The 19,406-nt window shown below is 55.0% G+C and overlaps 1 protein-coding gene across 1 annotated transcript in view; it reads left to right on the top strand.

The window, feature by feature from the left end:
* Positions 1 to 19,406, top strand: part of LOC132381725 (zinc finger protein 665-like) — a 58,499-nt gene that overhangs the window by 344 nt on the left and 38,749 nt on the right. The window contains exon 2 of the mRNA XM_059951298.1: positions 352 to 1,480. Coding sequence (XP_059807281.1) covers positions 479 to 1,480 — 1,002 coding nt within the window. The 5' untranslated portion in view covers positions 352 to 478. The remainder of the gene's footprint in view (positions 1 to 351; positions 1,481 to 19,406) is intronic.

Here is a 19,406-nt window from a genome sequence, read left to right as displayed (position 1 = left end):
TTGTCGAGTCGTTTGATTTGAGATCATTAAGTTACTTTAGCCTCTCTGTTAACTCTCTCATCCATTTTAACTGTCGCAGCCATTGGGCAGAGGACATATATTCCCTGGACTTCAAGGAAGCTGGGCAGAAAAATAGGTCCGTGGTTTTGGGAGTGATGTGAGCTGTGACCTCTACACAGTGATTCAGATTCCACTGAAATTTGTGTAGAAGAGTGTGTATGCGTGACATCCAGATAGATCACATCATACTTAATGTGGTAAAGCAGATTTTTCAATTACAGTTTCAGAGAAAGGCTATAACATTTATTGCTATGAACCTATCGTTGAGAACTGTTTTTGTTTTTTTTTCAGGTTTTGTCCCTCTCCACAGCAACATTGCAGAGGTTAAGTAGTTGGACAAGTCAGAGAAAGTTAATGAGAAACATTTACGCTGGGGTGTTGCAGAGTGAGGTGAGAGTGTCAGGACAGTGCCCATTGCATGATGGAAGGAAGGCCTAGTGACAGCCCTGTGGACACACCTGCTTCTGAGGCTGTGCGGAGCAGCAGACCCGACCTGGAGGGCCTGTTGTCCTGCGCACTGTGTGGGAAGGTGTTTGCTTACCAGTCCTTGCTGCGCCGCCACTGGCAAGCTCACACTGAGAACCGGCCCTTCCAGTGCGAGGTCTGTGGCAAGACCTACAAGAGCGACCAGGACCTCTCGCAGCACCGGCGGATCCACACCAGGGAGAGGAGCGCCCGGTGCCCCGAGTGCGGCAAGGCCTTCGTCCGCTTCTCGCACCTGGAGGCGCACCTGCGCACCCACACTGGCGAGCGGCCCTTCTCCTGCCCCGACTGTGGCAAGGCCTTCCAGCAGTCCTCGAACCTGCAGAGGCACCAGCGCACCCACACCTGCGAGCGGCCCTTCTCCTGCCCCGACTGTGGCAAGGCCTTCCACCAGTCCTCGAACCTGCAGAGGCACCGGCGCAAACACAGCTGTCAGCAACCCTTCTCCTGCCCCGCCTGCGGAAAGACCTTCAGCCGCTACTCTCACCTACAAGGGCACCGGTGCGCCCACAGCTGCGAGCGGCCCTTCTCCTGCCCCGACTGCGGCAAGGCCTTCGTCCAGTCTGCCCACCTCGTGGAACACCGGAGAGTTCACACTGGAGAGAAGCCCTTCGTCTGCTCGGTCTGTGGGAAGAGCTTTGCCCGGTCGTCACAGCTCCACGTCCACAGGCGGACCCACACAGGGGAGAGGCCCTACGCCTGTCCCGACTGCGGGAAGAGCTTTAGCACGACTTCCATCCTGCTGAAGCACCGGCAGGTCCACACCGAGGAGCGGCCCTTCCCCTGCCCCGACTGCGGCAAGGCCTTCAAGAGCCCCGTGCATCTGAAACAGCACCACGTGATCCACGGCGGGGAGAGGCCCTTCTCCTGCACCGTCTGCGGGAAGAGCTTCACTTGGTCGTGGCAACTGCAGAACCACCGGCGGACGCACACGGAGTAGAGGAGCTACACGTGTCCCAACAGGGGAGGGGGTGGGGGCTTGAATTGGTCCTGCCAACTCCTGCCAAGCAGGGTGGGCATGGTGTGTACTTCCATCTTGCCCTCGGGCACCGTGTGTGTGTGTGTGCGCGCGCGTGCGCATTCCACAGTGGCTAATCATTCCAAGTGTGTCGGATATGTTGTGTATTTAACATTTAAGTAGCATTTGATTGAGGCCTCCGGTCAGTGTTGAACTCAACGTAGGACTCCCTGAGGGACTCCAGCTTTGGATTTTCCCCTCGGGGTTCACTCCCGACTCCTCCCCCATGAGTGGTTATGGCCTCAAGGCAGCGGCTGCCAACCACGGCCGATGAGCCCCGTCTGCCGGAAGCGACTGGTTTTAAGGAGCCAGTAACGCACCTTTGCCCCCTCTCTTGTCTGTAGAAACGGCTCAGCCGGGCTTGGTAGCAGAGCTACATGTGAAGGCCGGATCTGGACGATTTGAGGTGCGCGCCATCGGGAGTATTTGTGGGGTATTTGTTTGATTAAGCATTCTTTGTTTAAATAATTCATTACGGTTTGTACGGGGAAAATAAGTGAATTGCACATATCACGTCACTTCCAAGTGACGCCTCACTGAATGTAAATTCCAACGTTAGACTCACCTTTCCAGCTTCGTCTCGGCCTTCCACTTAGATTTACATTTCGGAGTTTCGAAAGCTGTCACTTCGGGGCTAGGATCTGGGTTTGTGGGAGGTGAACGCGATGTGACGTGGCTGCAGATTAGCCGTATGTGCCTGGCAGTGAGGAGAGTGAGATGGGAACCGTATCGATGCGTTTGGCGGTTACCCAGTATTGTGCCGATGTTCGATCCTTTCTGTCCGTATCTCTCTGCTCGCTGCGCATTCATGGTGCCTGTCTGAGGACACCTTTAACTTCTCTGTTCCACCGTCCAGACTCCTGACACTCAGTGTAAAAACGTCAAAACTTCTCCCTGCACGTCTCCTTCGAAGTTATCCCCTCTCACCGAAACTCTGTGGCCCCAAATTTTAGACATGTTCATCCTGTGAAAACTAAAGTACTGGCTATCTATGTCTCTTGTAAACTTCTATCAGGTCTTAAACACAAGAGATTCTGCAGATTTTGAAACCCAGAGCTACACACACAAAATGCTGCAGGAACTCAGCAGGTCAGGCAGCATCTATGCAAATGAATAATTAGTCAACGTTTCAGGCCGAGAACCTTCTTCAGGACTGAAACGGAAGGCGCCAGAATACAATACTGCGGGGAGGGGCAGGTGATCGTTCAGGAAGGGTAAAGGGTTGGAGAAGGGGGATTCTGATAGGGGAGGAGAGTGGACTGTGGGAGAAGGGGAAGGAAGAGAGGCACCGAGGGAGGAGAAGGGATAAGAGGCCAGAGTGGCCTCTTCGGGGCTCGCCAGTGCAGAGGAGGCCACATCAGGAGCACTGGACACCCCAGATAGATTCCCCAGCGGATTCGCAGTGTTGCCTCGCCTGGAAGGACTGTTTGGAATCCCTGAATGGAGGATTGTTTCTGCTGGTTGTCGGGATATGAGCCAGGGGCCTCCCCTCGGTCTCTGTGGCTCCAGAGAAAGTAACACATCGTCCATCCTCAGGCAGTACCCTGGTAAGCTTCTACAAAACCCCGACACCCTCCCTGTGGATGATAAAAGAATATAATCCCTGGAGTGTTTTCTAAATGTTGGTAATGGCACGGGGTGAAATTCTGGCCCATATTTAAATCTGTGGCAAAAATAAACAGTTTTTTTCAAATACACAGTCTGTTTATTCCAAACATTTAAAAATAGGCCATTCGGCCCACGATGTCATGCTGACCTTCCAACCTATTCGAAGATAAATCTAACCCTTCGCTCCCACAGAGCCCCCCATTTTTCATTCATTCATGTTGCTATCCGAGCATGCCATAAATGTCCCTGATGTGTCCGTCTCTCCCACCACACCTGGCAGCACGTTCCACACACCCACACGGCCTGTGTAAGAAAACCTTCCTTTGATATCTCTCCTATAATCACTTTATAAACGTGCACCCTCGTTTTAACTATTCCTGCCATGAGGGGAAGGTGCTGGCTGTCCACCCTATCAATGGCCCATCTCATCTCATACCCCTCTAAAGTTAAATCAGAATCAGATTGGGTATGCGGCAGCAGTACATTGGAATACGCAATAACAACCGTGAATTTCAGCAAGTTGTGTGTGTGTATATATGTAATATTAAAAAGTTAAATAAGTCGTGCAAAAATGTAGTCGGGTAAAGTTCACGAGTACAATGTTCATTCAGAAACCTCTCAACCACTTTGCTCAACAGAGAAAAGCCCTAAATCACTCAACCCTCCCTCAGAGAAAACCCCTAAATCACTCAACCCTCCCTCAGAGAAAAGCCCTAAATCACTCAACCCTCCCTCAGAGAAAAGCCCTAAATCACTCAACCCTCCCTCAGAGAAAAGCCCTAAATCACTCAACCCTCTCTCAGAGAAAACCCCTAAAACAGTCAACCCTCCCTCAGAGAAAAACCCTAAATTACTCAACCCTCCCTCAGAGAAAAACCCTAAATCACTCAACCCTCCCTCAGAGAAAAACCCTAAATTACTCAACCCTCCCTCAGTGAAAAACCCTAAATTACTCAACCCTCCCTCAGAGAAAAACCCTAAATCACTCAACCCTCCCTCAGAGAAAAGCCCTAAATCACTCAACCCTCCCTCAGAAAAAAGCCCTAAATCACTCAACCCTCCCTCAGAGAAAAGCCCTAAATCACTCAACCCTCCCTCAGAAAAAATCCCTAAATCACTCAACCCCCCTCAGAGAAAAGCCCTAAAACACTCAACCCTCCCTCAGAGAAAAACCCTAAATCACTCAATCTTCCCTCAGAGAAAAACCCTAAATTACTCAAACTTCCCTCAGAGAAAAACCCTAAATTACTCAACCCTCCCTCAGAGAAAAACCCTAAATCACTCAACCCTCCCTCAGAGAAAAGCCCTAAATCACTCAACCCTCCCTCAGAAAAAAGCCCTAAATCACTCAACCCTCCTTCAGAGAAAAGCCCTAAATCACTCAACCCTCCCTCAGAAAAAATCCCTAAATCACTCAACCCCCCCTCAGAGAAAAGCCCTAAAACACTCAACCCTCCCTCAGAGAAAAACCCTAAATCACTCAATCTTCCCTCAGAGAAAAACCCTAAATTACTCAAACTTCCCTCAGAGAAAAACCCTAAATTACTCAACCCTCCCTCAGAGAAAAACCCTAAATTACTCAATCTTCCCTCAGAGAAAATCCCTAAATCACTCAACCCTCCCTCAGAGAAAAGACCTAAATTACTCAATCTTCCCTCAGAGAAAAGCCCTAAATCACTCAACCCTCCCTCAGAGAAAAACCACTAAAACAGTCAACCCTCCCTCAGAGAAAAACCCGAAATCTCTCAACCCTCCCTCAGAGAAAAACCACTAAAACAGTCAACCCTCCCTCAGAGAAAAACCCTAAATTACTCAACCCTCCCTCAGAGAAAAACCCTAAATCACTCAACCCTCCCTCAGAGAAAAACCCTAAATCACTCAACCCTTCCTCAGAGAAAAACCCTAAATTACTCAACCCTCCCTCAGAGAAAAGCCCTAAATCACTCAACCCTCCCTCAGAGAAAAGCCCTAAATCACTCAACCCCCCCTCAGAGAAAAGCCCTAAAACACTCAACCCTCCCTCAGAGACAAACCCTAAATTACTCAACCCTCCCTCAGAGAAAAACCCTAAATCACTCAATCTTCCCTCAGAGAAAAGCCCTAAATCACTCAACCCTCCCTCAGAGAAAAGCCCTAAATCACTCAACCCCCCCTCAGAGAAAAGCCCTAAAACACTCAACCCTCCCTCAGAGACAAACCCTAAATTACTCAACCCTCCCTCAGAGAAAAACCCTAAATCACTCAATCTTCCCTCAGAGAAAAGCCCTAAATCACTCAACCCTCCCTCAGAGAAAATCCCTAAATTACTCAACCCTCCCTCAGAGAAAAGCCCTAAATCACTCAATCTTCCCTCAGAGAAAATCCCTAAATCACTCTACCCTCCCTCAGAGAAAAACCATAAATTACTCAACCCTCCCTCAGAAAAAAACCCCTAAAACAGTCAACCCTCCCTCAGAGAAAAATCCCTAAAACAGTCAACCCTCCCTCAGAGAAAAGCCCTAAATCACTCAACCCTCCCTCAGAGAAAAACCCGAAATCTCTCAACCCTCCCTCAGAGAAAAGCCCTAAATCACTCAACCCTCCCTCAGAGAAAAGCCCTAAATCACTCAACCCTCTCTCAGAGAAAACCCCTAAAACAGTCAACCCTCCCTCAGAGAAAAACCCTAAATCACTCAACCCTCCCTCAGAGAAAAGCCCTAAATCACTCAACCCTCCCTCAGAAAAAAGCCCTAAATCACTCAACCCTCCCTCAGAGAAAAACCCTAAATCACTCAACCCTACCTCAGAGAAAAACCCTAAATTACTCAACCCTCCCTCAGAGAAAAGCCCTAAATCACTCAATCTTCCCTCAGAGAAAATCCCTAAATCACTCAACCCTCCCTCACAGAAAAACCCCTAAAACAGTCAACCCTCCTTCAAAGCAGAATGCTGGTGAATCTCCTCTGCTCTCTCTAATAGTTACGGATATTATTTTCCCATATGAGGGGAGCAGAACTGATCACAACATGCTCAGTGTAGTCAAGCTAGAGATATATCGAGCTACAACATAGCTCGTGGCTCCTCAGTTACTCGTCCACTGACCTGCGCACCATGCATCCTGTTAACGTTGCGGCGCCGATGGGCGTGGATCCCAAGATGGCAGTATGCTGCTAAGAATACTGGTACTGACCCTGTGCTCGCCCTTAAACATTCCCAAATGTTTCTCTTGACACTTCTCTGGATTGACCTGCATTTGCCACGTCTCAGCCCACCGCTGCAACCTGTCAGTTTCCCGTTGTAACAGACGATAACCTTCCAGTTACCAACAAACTTACGAACTCACACTTCCACTTCCTCATCCGAATCAAAAAAAGCGAGGTCCGAGAGCAGAATTATTGGGTAGAGAGCTAGCAGCAGATCCAGGGAGAACCTACCTCCACATGTTCACAACACACATCACTGAGGCCAGACTTCCTACACAACTTCCTTCCATCTGATCACATGCTCAATGGGTCAGACAGAGTGAATCTCCCTCCACACCGTCCCATCACACACTCCCGGGGTCAGACACAGAGTGAATCTCCCTCCACACCGTCCCATCACACACTCCGGGGGTCAGACACAGAGTGAATCTCCCTCCACACCGTCCCATCACACACTCCCGGGGTCAGACACAGAGTGAATCTCCCTCCACACCGTCCCATCACACACTCCGGGGGTCAGACACAGAGTGAATCTCCCTCCACACCGTCCCATCACACACTCCCGGGGGTCAGACAGAGAGTGAATCTCACTCCACACCGTCCCATCACACACTCCCAGGGTCAGACAGAGTGAATCTCCCTCTACACCGTCCCATCACACACTCCGGGGGTCAGACACAGAGTGAATCTCCCTCCACACCGTCCCATCACACACTCACGGGGTCAGGCACAGAGTGAATCTCCCTCCACACCGTCCCATCACACACTCCGGGGGTCAGACACAGAGTGAATCTCCCTCCACACCGTCCCATCACACACTCCGGGGGTCAGACACAGAGTGAATCTCCCTCCACACCGTCCCATCACACACTCCCGGGGTCAGACAGAGTGAAACTCCCTCCACACCGTCCCATCACACACTCCCGGGTTCAGACACAGAGTGAATCTCCCTCCACACCGTCCCATCACACACTCCCGGGGCCAGACACACAGTGAATCTGCCTCCACACCGTCCCATCACACACTCCCGGGTTCAGACACACAGTGAATCTCCCTCCACACCATCCCATCACACACTCCCGGGGTCAGACACAGAGTGAAACTCCCTCCACACCGTCCCATCACACACTGCCGGGGTCAGACACAGAGTGAATATCCCTCCACACCATCCCATCACACACTCCCGGGGTCAGGCACAGTGTGAATCTCCCTCAACACCGTCCCATAAAACACTCCCGGGGTCAGACACAGTGTGAATCTCCCTCCAGACCATCCCATCACACACTCCCGGGGTCAGACAGAGTGAATCTCCCTCCACACCATCCCATCACACGCTCCCGGGGTCAGACACAGAGTGAATCTCCCACCACACCATCCCATCACACACTCCCGGGGTCAGACAGAGTGAATCTCCCTCCACACCATCCCATCACACACTCCCGGGGTCAGACAGAGTGAATCTCCCTCCACACCATCCCATCACACACTCCCGGGGTCAGACAGAGTGAAACTCTCTCCACACCGTCCCATCACACACTCCGGGGGTCAGACACAGAGTGAATCTCCCTCCACACCGTCCCATCACACACTCCCGGGTTCAGACACAGAGTGAATCTCCCTCCACACCGTCCAATCACACACTCCCGGGGTCAGACACAAAGTGAATCTCCCTCCACACCGTCCCATCACACACTCCCGGGGCCAGACACAGAGTGAAACTCACTCCACACCGTCCCATCACACACTCCGAGGGGCCGACAGAGTGAATCACCCTCCACACCGTCCCATCACACACTCCGGGGGTCAGACACAGAGTGAATCTCCCTCCACACCGCCCCATCACACACTCCCGGGGTCAGGCACAGAGTGAATCTCCCTCCACACCGTCCCATCACACACTCCCGGGTTCAGACACAGAGTGAATCTCCCTCCACACCGTCCCATCACACACTCCCGGGGTCAGACACAGAGTGAATCTCCCTCCACACCGTCCCATCACACACTCCCGGGGCCAGACACAGAGTGAAACTCACTCCACACCGTCCCATCACACACTCCCGGGGTCAGACACAGAGTAAAGCTCCCTCCACACCATCCCATCACACACTCCCGTGGTCAGACAGAGTGAAAGTCCCTCCACATCGTTCCATCACACACTCCCGGGGTCAGACGCAGAGTGAATCTCCCTCCACACCGTCCCATCACACACTCCCGGGTTCAGACACAGAGTGAATCTCCCTCCACACCGTCCCATCACACAGTCCCGGGGTCAGACACAGAGTGAAACTCCCTCCACACTGTCTCATCACACACTCCCGGGGTCAGACACAGAGTGAAACTCCCTCCACACCGTCCCATCACACACTCCCGGGGTCAGACACAGTGTGAATCTCCCTCCACACCATCCCATCACACACTCCCGGGGTCAGACAGAGTGAATCTCCCTCCACACCATTCCATCACACAGTCCCGGGGTCAGACACAGAGTGAATCTCCCTCCACACCATCCCATCACACACCCCCGGGGTCAGACAGAGTGAATCTCCCTCCACACCATCCCATCACACACTCCCGGGGTCAGACAGAGTGAATCTCCCTCCACACCATCCCATCACACACTCCCGGGGTCAGACAGAGTGAAACTCTCTCCACACCGTCCCATCACACACTCCGGGGGTCAGACACAGAGTGAATCTCCCTCCACACCGTCCCATCACACACTCCCGGGGTCAGGCACAGAGTGAATCTCCCTCCACACCGTCCCATCACACACTCCCGGGTTCAGACACAGAGTGAATCTCCCTCCACACCGTCCCATCACACACTCCCGGGGTCAGACACAGAGTGAAACACCCTCCACACCGTCCCATCACACACTCCCGGGGTCAGACAGAGTGAAACACCCTCCACACCGTCCCATCACACACTCCCGGGGTCAGACAGGGTGAAACTCCCTCCACACCGTCCCATCACACACTCCCGGGGTCAGACGCAGAGTGAATCTCCCTCCACACCGTCCCATCACACACTCCCGGGTTCAGACACAGAGTGAATCTCCCTCCACACCGTCCCATCACACATTCCCGGCGTCAGACACAGAGTGAAACTCCCTCCACACTGTCCCATCACACACTCTCGGGGTCAGACACAGAGTGAAACTCCCTCCACACCGTCCCATCACACACTCCCGCGGTCAGACACAGAGTGAATATCCCTCCACACCATCCCATCACACACTCCCGGGGTCAGACACAATGTGAATCTCCCTCCACACCGTCACATAAAACACTCCCGGGGTCAGACACAGTGTGAATCTCCCTCCACACCATCCCATCACACACTCTCGGGGTCAGACAGAGTGAATCTCCCTCCACACCATCCCATCACACACTCCCGGGGTCAGACACAGTGAATCTCCCTCCACACCATCCCATCACACAGTCCCGGGGTCAGACAGAGTGAATCTCCCTCCACACCATCCCATCACACACTCCCGGGGTCAGACAGAGTGAATCTCCCTCCACACCATCCCATCACACACTCCCGGGGTCAGACAGAGTGAATCTCCCTCCACACCATCCCATCACACACTCCGAGGGTCAGACAGAGTGAATCTCCCTCCACACCATCCCATCACACACTCCCGGGGTCAGACAGAGTGAAACACTCTCCACACCGTCCCATCACACACTCCGGGGGTCAGACACAGAGTGAATCTCCCTCCACACCGTCCCATCACACACTCCCGGGGTCAGACACAGAGTGAATCTCCCTCCACACCGTCCCATCACACACTCCCGGGTTCAGACACAGTGTGAATCTCCCTCCACACCGTCCCATCACACAGTCCCGGGGTCAGACACAGAGTGAATCTCCCTCCACACCGTTCCATCACACACTCCCGGGGCCAGACACAGAGTGAAACTCTCTCCACACCGTCCCATCACACACTCACGTGGTCAGACAGAGTGAAACTCCCTCCACATCGTTCCATCACACACTCCCGGGGTCAGACGCAGAGTGAATCTCCCTCCACACCGTCCCATCACACACTCCCGGGTTCAGACACAGAGTGAATCTCCCTCCACACCGTCCCATCACACACTCCCGGGGTCAGACACAGAGTGAAACTCACTTCCACACTGTCCCATCACACACTCCCGGGGTCAGACACAATGTGAATCTCCCTCCACACCGTCCCATAAAACACTCCCGGGGTCAGACACAGTGTGAATCTCCCTCCACACCATCCCATCACACACTCTCGGGGTCAGACAGAGTGAATCTCCCTCCACACCATCCCATCACACACTCCCGGGGTCAGACACAGTGAATCTCCCTCCACACCATCCCATCACACAGTCCCGGGGTCAGACAGAGTGAATCTCCCTCCACACCATCCCATCACACACTCCCGGGGTCAGACAGAGTGAATCTCCCTCCACACCATCCCATCACACACTCCCGGGGTCAGACAGAGTGAATCTCCCTCCACACCATCCCATCACACACTCCGAGGGTCAGACAGAGTGAATCTCCCTCCACACCATCCCATCACACACTCCCGGGGTCAGACAGAGTGAAACACTCTCCACACCGTCCCATCACACACTCCGGGGGTCAGACACAGAGTGAATCTCCCTCCACACCGTCCCATCACACACTCCCGGGGTCAGACACAGAGTGAATCTCCCTCCACACCGTCCCATCACACACTCCCGGGTTCAGACACAGAGTGAATCTCCCTCCACACCGTCCCATCACACACTCCCGGGGTCAGACACAGAGTGAATCTCCCTCCACACCGTCCCATCACACACTCCCGGGGCCAGACACAGAGTGAAACTCTCTCCACACCGTCCCATCACACACTCACGTGGTCAGACAGAGTGAAACTCCCTCCACATCGTTCCATCACACACTCCCGGGGTCAGACGCAGAGTGAATCTCCCTCCACACCGTCCCATCACACACTCCCGGGTTCAGACACAGAGTGAATCTCCCTCCACACCGTCCCATCACACACTCCCGGGGTCAGACACAGAGTGAAACTCACTTCCACACTGTCCCATCACACACTCCCGGGGTCAGACACAGAGTGAATCTCCCTCCACACCGTCCCATCACACACTCCCGGGTTCAGACACAGAGTGAATCTCCCTCCACACCGTCCCATCACACACTCCCGGGGTCAGACACAGAGTGAAACTCCCTCCACACTGTCCCATCACACACTCCCGGGGTCAGACACAGAGTGAAACTCCCTCCACACCGTCCCATCACACACTCCCGGGGTCAGACACAGAGTGAATATCCCTCCACACCATCACATCACACACTCCCGGGGTCAGACACAATGTGAATCTCCCTCCACACCGTCCCATAAAACACTCCCGGGGTCAGACACAGTGTGAATCTCCCTCCACACCATCCCATCACACACTCTCGGGATCAGACAGAGTGAATCTCCCTCCACACCATCCCATCACACACTCCCGGGGTCAGACACAGAGTGAATCTCCCTCCACACCATCCCATCACACACTCCCGGGGTCAGACAGAGTGAATCTCCCTCCACACCATCCCATCACACACTCCCGGGGTCAGACAGAGTGAATCTCCCTCCACACCATCCCATCACACACTCCCGGGGTCAGACAGAGTGAATCTCCCTCCACACCATCCCATCTCAGACACTCCGAGGGTCAGACAGAGTGAATCTCCCTCCACACCATCCCATCACACACTCCCGGGGTCAGACAGAGTGAAACACTCTCCACACCGTCCCATCACACACTCCGGGGGTCAGACACAGAGTGAATCTCCCTCCACACCGTCCCATCACACACTCCCGGGGTCAGGCACAGAGTGAATCTCCCTCCACACCGTCCCATCACACACTTCCGGGTTCAGACACAGAGTGAATCTCCCTCCACACCGTCCCATCACACACTCCCGGGGTCAGACACAGAGTGAAACAACCTCCACACCGTCCCATCACACACTCCCGGGGTCAGACAGAGTGAAACACCCTCCACACCGTCCCATCACACACTCCCGGGGTCAGACAGAGTGAAACTCCCTCCACACCGTCCCATCACACACTCTCGGGTTCAGACACAGAGTGAATCTCCCTCCACACCATCCCATTACACACTCCCGGGGTCAGACACAGAGTTAATCTCCCTCCACACCATCCCATCACACACTCCCGGGGTCAGACACAGAGTGAATCTCCCTCCACACCGTCCCATCACACAGTCCCGGGGTCAGACACAGAGTGAAACTCCCTCCACACTGTCCCATCACACACTCCCGGGGTCAGACACAGAGTGAAACTCCCTCCACACCGTCCCATCACACACTCCCGGGGTCAGACACAGTGTGAATCTCCCTCCACTCCATCCCATCACACACTCCCGGGGTCAGACAGAGTGAATCTCCCTCCACACCATCCCATCACACACTCCCGGGGTCAGACACAGAGTGAATCTCCCTCCACACCATCCCATCACACACCCCCGGGGTCAGACAGAGTGAATCTCCCTCCACACCATCCCATCACACTCTCCCGGGGTCAGACAGAGTGAATCTCCCTCCACACCATCCCATCACACACTCCCGGGGTCAGACAGAGTGAATCTCCCTCCACACCGTCCCATCATACACTCCCGGGTTCAGACACAGAGTGAATCTCCCTCCACACCGTCCCATCACACACTCCCGTGGTCAGACACAGAGTGAAACTCCCTGCACACTGTCCGATCACACACTCCCGGGGTCAGACACAGAGTGAAACTCCCTCCACACCGTCCCATCACACACTCCCGCGGTCAGACACAGAGTGAATATCCCTCCACACCATCCCATCACACACTCCCGGGGTCAGACACAATGTGAATCTCCCTCCACACCGTCCCATAAAACACTCCCGGGGTCAGACACAGTGTGAATCTCCCTCCACACCATCCCATCACACACTCTCGGGGTCAGACAGAGTGAATCTCCCTCCACACCATCCCATCACACACTCCCGGGGTCAGACAAAGTGAATCTCCCTCCACACCATCCCATCACACAGTCCCGGGGTCAGACAGAGTGAATCTCCCTCCAAACCATCCCATCACACACTCCCGGGGTCAGACAGAGTGAATCTCCCTCCACACCATCCCATCACACACTCCCGGGGTCAGACAGAGTGAATCTCCCTCCACACCATCCCATCACACACTCCGAGGGTCAGACAGAGTGAATCTCCCTCCACACCATCCCATCACACACTCCCGGGGTCAGACAGAGTGAAACACTCTCCACACCGTCCCATCACACACTCCGGGGGTCAGACACAGAGTGAATCTCCCTCCACACCGTCCCATCACACACTCCCGGGGTCAGACACAGAGTGAATCTCCCTCCACACCGTCCCATCACACACTCCCGGGTTCAGACACAGAGTGAATCTCCCTCCACACCGTCCCATCACACACTCCCGGGGTCAGACACAGAGTGAATCTCCCTCCACACCGTCCCATCACACACTCCCGGGGCCAGACACAGAGTGAAACTCTCTCCACACCGTCCCATCACACACTCACGTGGTCAGACAGAGTGAAACTCCCTCCACATCGTTCCATCACACACTCCCGGGGTCAGACGCAGAGTGAATCTCCCTCCACACCGTCCCATCACACACTCCCGGGTTCAGACACAGAGTGAATCTCCCTCCACACCGTCCCATCACACACTCCCGGGGTCAGACACAGAGTGAAACTCACTTCCACACTGTCCCATCACACACTCCCGGGGTCAGACACAGAGTGAATCTCCCTCCACACCGTCCCATCACACACTCCCGGGTTCAGACACAGAGTGAATCTCCCTCCACACCGTCCCATCACACACTCCCGGGGTCAGACACAGAGTGAAACTCCCTCCACACTGTCCCATCACACACTCCCGGGGTCAGACACAGAGTGAAACTCCCTCCACACCGTCCCATCACACACTCCCGGGGTCAGACACAGAGTGAATATCCCTCCACACCATCACATCACACACTCCCGGGGTCAGACACAATGTGAATCTCCCTCCACACCGTCCCATAAAACACTCCCGGGGTCAGACACAGTGTGAATCTCCCTCCACACCATCCCATCACACACTCTCGGGATCAGACAGAGTGAATCTCCCTCCACACCATCCCATCACACACTCCCGGGGTCAGACACAGAGTGAATCTCCCTCCACACCATCCCATCACACACTCCCGGGGTCAGACAGAGTGAATCTCCCTCCACACCATCCCATCACACACTCCCGGGGTCAGACAGAGTGAATCTCCCTCCACACCATCCCATCACACACTCCCGGGGTCAGACAGAGTGAATCTCCCTCCACACCATCCCATCTCAGACACTCCGAGGGTCAGACAGAGTGAATCTCCCTCCACACCATCCCATCACACACTCCCGGGGTCAGACAGAGTGAAACACTCTCCACACCGTCCCATCACACACTCCGGGGGTCAGACACAGAGTGAATCTCCCTCCACACCGTCCCATCACACACTCCCGGGGTCAGGCACAGAGTGAATCTCCCTCCACACCGTCCCATCACACACTTCCGGGTTCAGACACAGAGTGAATCTCCCTCCACACCGTCCCATCACACACTCCCGGGGTCAGACACAGAGTGAAACAACCTCCACACCGTCCCATCACACACTCCCGGGGTCAGACAGAGTGAAACACCCTCCACACCGTCCCATCACACACTCCCGGGGTCAGACAGAGTGAAACTCCCTCCACACCGTCCCATCACACACTCTCGGGTTCAGACACAGAGTGAATCTCCCTCCACACCATCCCATTACACACTCCCGGGGTCAGACACAGAGTTAATCTCCCTCCACACCATCCCATCACACACTCCCGGGGTCAGACACAGAGTGAATCTCCCTCCACACCGTCCCATCACACAGTCCCGGGGTCAGACACAGAGTGAAACTCCCTCCACACTGTCCCATCACACACTCCCGGGGTCAGACACAGAGTGAAACTCCCTCCACACCGTCCCATCACACACTCCCGGGGTCAGACACAGTGTGAATCTCCCTCCACTCCATCCCATCACACACTCCCGGGGTCAGACAGAGTGAATCTCCCTCCACACCATCCCATCACACACTCCCGGGGTCAGACACAGAGTGAATCTCCCTCCACACCATCCCATCACACACCCCCGGGGTCAGACAGAGTGAATCTCCCTCCACACCATCCCATCACACACTCCCGGGGTCAGACAGAGTGAATCTCCCTCCACACCATCCCATCACACACTCCCGGGGTCAGACAGAGTGAATCTCCCTCCACACCGTCCCATCACACACTCCCGGGTTCAGACACAGAGTGAATCTCCCTCCACACCGTCCCATCACACACTCCCGTGGTCAGACACAGAGTGAAACTCCCTGCACACTGTCCGATCACACACTCCCGGGGTCAGACACAGAGTGAAACTCCCTCCACTCCATCCCATCACACACTCCCGTTGTCAGACACAATGTGAATCTCCCTCCACACCGTCCCATAAAACACTCCCGGGGTCAGACACAGTGTGAATCTCCCTCCACACCATCCCATCACACACTCCCGGGGTCAGACAGAGTGAATCTCCCTCCACACCATCCCATCACACACTCCCGGGGTCAGACACAGAGTGAATCTCCCTCCACACCGTCCCATCACACACTCCCGGGGTCAGGCAAAGAGTGAATCTCCCTCCACACCGTCCCATCACACACTCACGGGTTCAGACAGAGAGTGAATCTCCCTCCACACCGTCCCATCACACACTCCCGGGGTCAGACACAGAGTGAAACACCCTCCACACCGTCCCATCACACACTCCCGGGGTCAGACAGAGTGAAACACCCTCCACACCGTCCCATCACACACTCCCGGGGTCAGACAGAGTGAAACTCCCTCCACACCGTCGCATCACACACTCCCGGGTTCAGACACAGAGTGAATCTCCCTCCAAACCGTCCCATCACACACTTCCGGGGTCAGACACAGAGTGACTTTCCCTCCACACCGTCCCATCACACACTCACGGGGTCAGACACAGTGTGAATCTCCCTCCACACCATCCCATCACACACTCCCGGGGTCAGACAGAGTGAATCTCCCTCCACACCATCCCATCACACACTCCCGGGGTCAGACACAGAGTGAATCTCCCTCCACACCATCCCATCACAGACTCCCGGGGTCAGACAGAGTGAAACACTCTCCACACCGTCCCATCACACACTCCGGGGGTCAGACACAGAGTGAATCTCCCTCCACACCATCCCATCACACACTCCCGGGGTCAGACACAGAGTGAAACATCCTCCACACCGTCCCATCACACACTCCCGGGGTCAGACAGAGTGAAACACCCTCCACACCGTCCCATCACACACTCCCGGGGTCAGACAGAGTGAAACTCCCTCCACACCGTCGCATCACACACTCCCGGGTTCAGACACAGAGTGAATCTCCCTCCACACCATCCCATTACACACTCCCGGGGTCAGACACAGAGTGAATCTCCCTCCACACCATCCCATCACACACTCCCGGGGTCAGACACAGAGTGAATCTCCCTCCACACCGTCCCATCACACACTCCCGGATCAGACACAGAGTGAATCTCCCTCCACACCGTCCCATCACACACTCCCGGGATCAGACACAGAGTGAATCTCCCTCCACACCGTCCCATCACACACTCCCGGGGTCAGACACAGAGTGAAACTCCCTCCACACTGTCCCATCACACACTCCCGGGGTCAGACACAGAGTGAAACTCCCTCCACACCGTCCCATCACACACTCCCGGGGTGAGACACAGAGTGAATATCCCTCCACACCATCCCATCACACACTCCCGGGGTCAGACACAATGTGAATCTCCCTCCACACCGTCCCATAAAACACTCCCGGGGTCAGACACAGTGTGAATCTCCCTCCACACCATCCCATCACACACTCTCGGGATCAGACAGAGTGAATCTCCCTCCACACCATCCCATCACACACTCTCGGGATCAGACGGAGTGAATCTCCCTCCACACCATCCCATCTCAGACACTCCGAGGGTCAGACAGAGTGAATCTCCCTCCACACCATCCCATCACACACTCCCGGGGTCAGACGGAGTGAAACACTCTCCACACCGTCCCATCACACACTCCGGGGGTCAGACACAGAGTGAATCTCCCTCCACACCGTCCCATCACACACTCCCGGGGTCAGGGACAGAGTGAATCTCCCTCCACACCGTCCCATCACACACTTCCGGGTTCAGACACAGAGTGAATCTCCCTCCACACCGTCCCATCACGCACTCCCGGGGTCAGACACAGAGTGAAACACCCTCCACACCGTCCCATCACACACTCCCGGGGTCAGACAGAGTGAAACACCCTCCACACCGTTCCATCACACACTCCCGGGGTCAGACAGAGTGAAACTCCCTCCACACCGTCCCATCACACACTCTCGGGTTCAGACACAGAGTGAATCTCCCTCCACACCATCCCATCACACACTCCCGGGGTCAGACACAGAGTTAATCTCCCTCCACACCATCCCATCACACACTCCCGGGGTCAGACACAGAGTGAATCTCCCTCCACACCGTCCCATCACACACTCCCGGTGTCAGACACAGAGTGAATCTCCCTCCACACCGTCCCATCACACACTTCCGGGGTCAGACACAGAGTGACTTTCTCTCCACACCGTCCCATCACACACTCCCAGGGTCAGACACAGAGTGAATCTCCCTCCACACCGTCCCATCACACTCCCGGGGTCAGACAGAGTGAATCTCCCTCCACACCATCCCATCACACACTCCCGGGGTCAGACAGAGTGAAACTCTCTCCACACCGTCCCATCACACACTCCGGGGGTCAGACACAGAGTTAATCTCCCTCCAAACCGTCCCATCACACACTCCCGGGGTCAGGCACAGAGTGAATCTCCCTCCAGACCGTCCCAGCACACACTCCCGGGTTCAGACACAGAGTGAATCTCCCTCCACACCGTCCCATCACACACTCCCGGGGTCAGACACAGAGTGAATCTCCCTCCACACCGTCCCATCACACACACCCGGGGCCAGACACAGAGTGAAACTCCCTCCACACCGTCCCATGACACACTCCCGGGGTCAGACACAGAGTGAAGCTTCCTCCACACCGTCCCATCACACACTCCCGTGGTCAGACAGAGTGAAACTCCCTCCACATCGTTCCATCACACACTCCCGGGGTCAGACGCAGAGTGAATCTCCCTCCACACCGTCCCATCACACATTCCCGGGTTCAGACACAGAGTGAATCTCCCTCCACACCGTCCCATCACACACTCCCGGGGTCAGACAGAGTGAATCTCCCTCCACACCGTCCCATCACACACTCACGTGGTCAGACAGAGTGAAACTCCCTCCACATCGTTCCATCACACACTCCCGGGGTCAGACGCAGAGTGAATCTCCCTCCACACCGACCCATCACACACTCCCGGGTTCAGACACAGAGTGAATCTCCCTCCACACCGTCCCATCACACACTCCCGGGGTCAGACACAGAGTGAAACTCACTTCCACACTGTCCCATCACACACTCCCGGGGTCAGACACAGAGTGAATCTCCCTCCACACCGTCCCATCACACACTCCCGGGTTCAGACACAGAGTGAATCTCCCTCCACACCGTCCCATCACACACTCCCGGGGTCAGACACAGAGTGAAACTCCCTCCACACTGTCCCATCACACACTCCCGGGGTCAGACACAGAGTGAAACTCCCTCCACACCGTCCCATCACACACTCCCGGGGTCAGACACAGAGTGAATATCCCTCCACACCATCACATCACACACTCCCGGGGTCAGACACAATGTGAATCTCCCTCCACACCGTCCCATAAAACACTCCCGGGGTCAGACACAGTGTGAATCTCCCTCCACACCATCCCATCACACACTCTCGGGATCA

This window comes from Hypanus sabinus, chromosome 26 (genome assembly GCF_030144855.1).
Source record: "Hypanus sabinus isolate sHypSab1 chromosome 26, sHypSab1.hap1, whole genome shotgun sequence".
Classification (NCBI taxonomy): Eukaryota; Metazoa; Chordata; class Chondrichthyes; order Myliobatiformes; family Dasyatidae; genus Hypanus; species Hypanus sabinus.
This window is presented reverse-complemented; position numbering and strand designations above follow the sequence as displayed.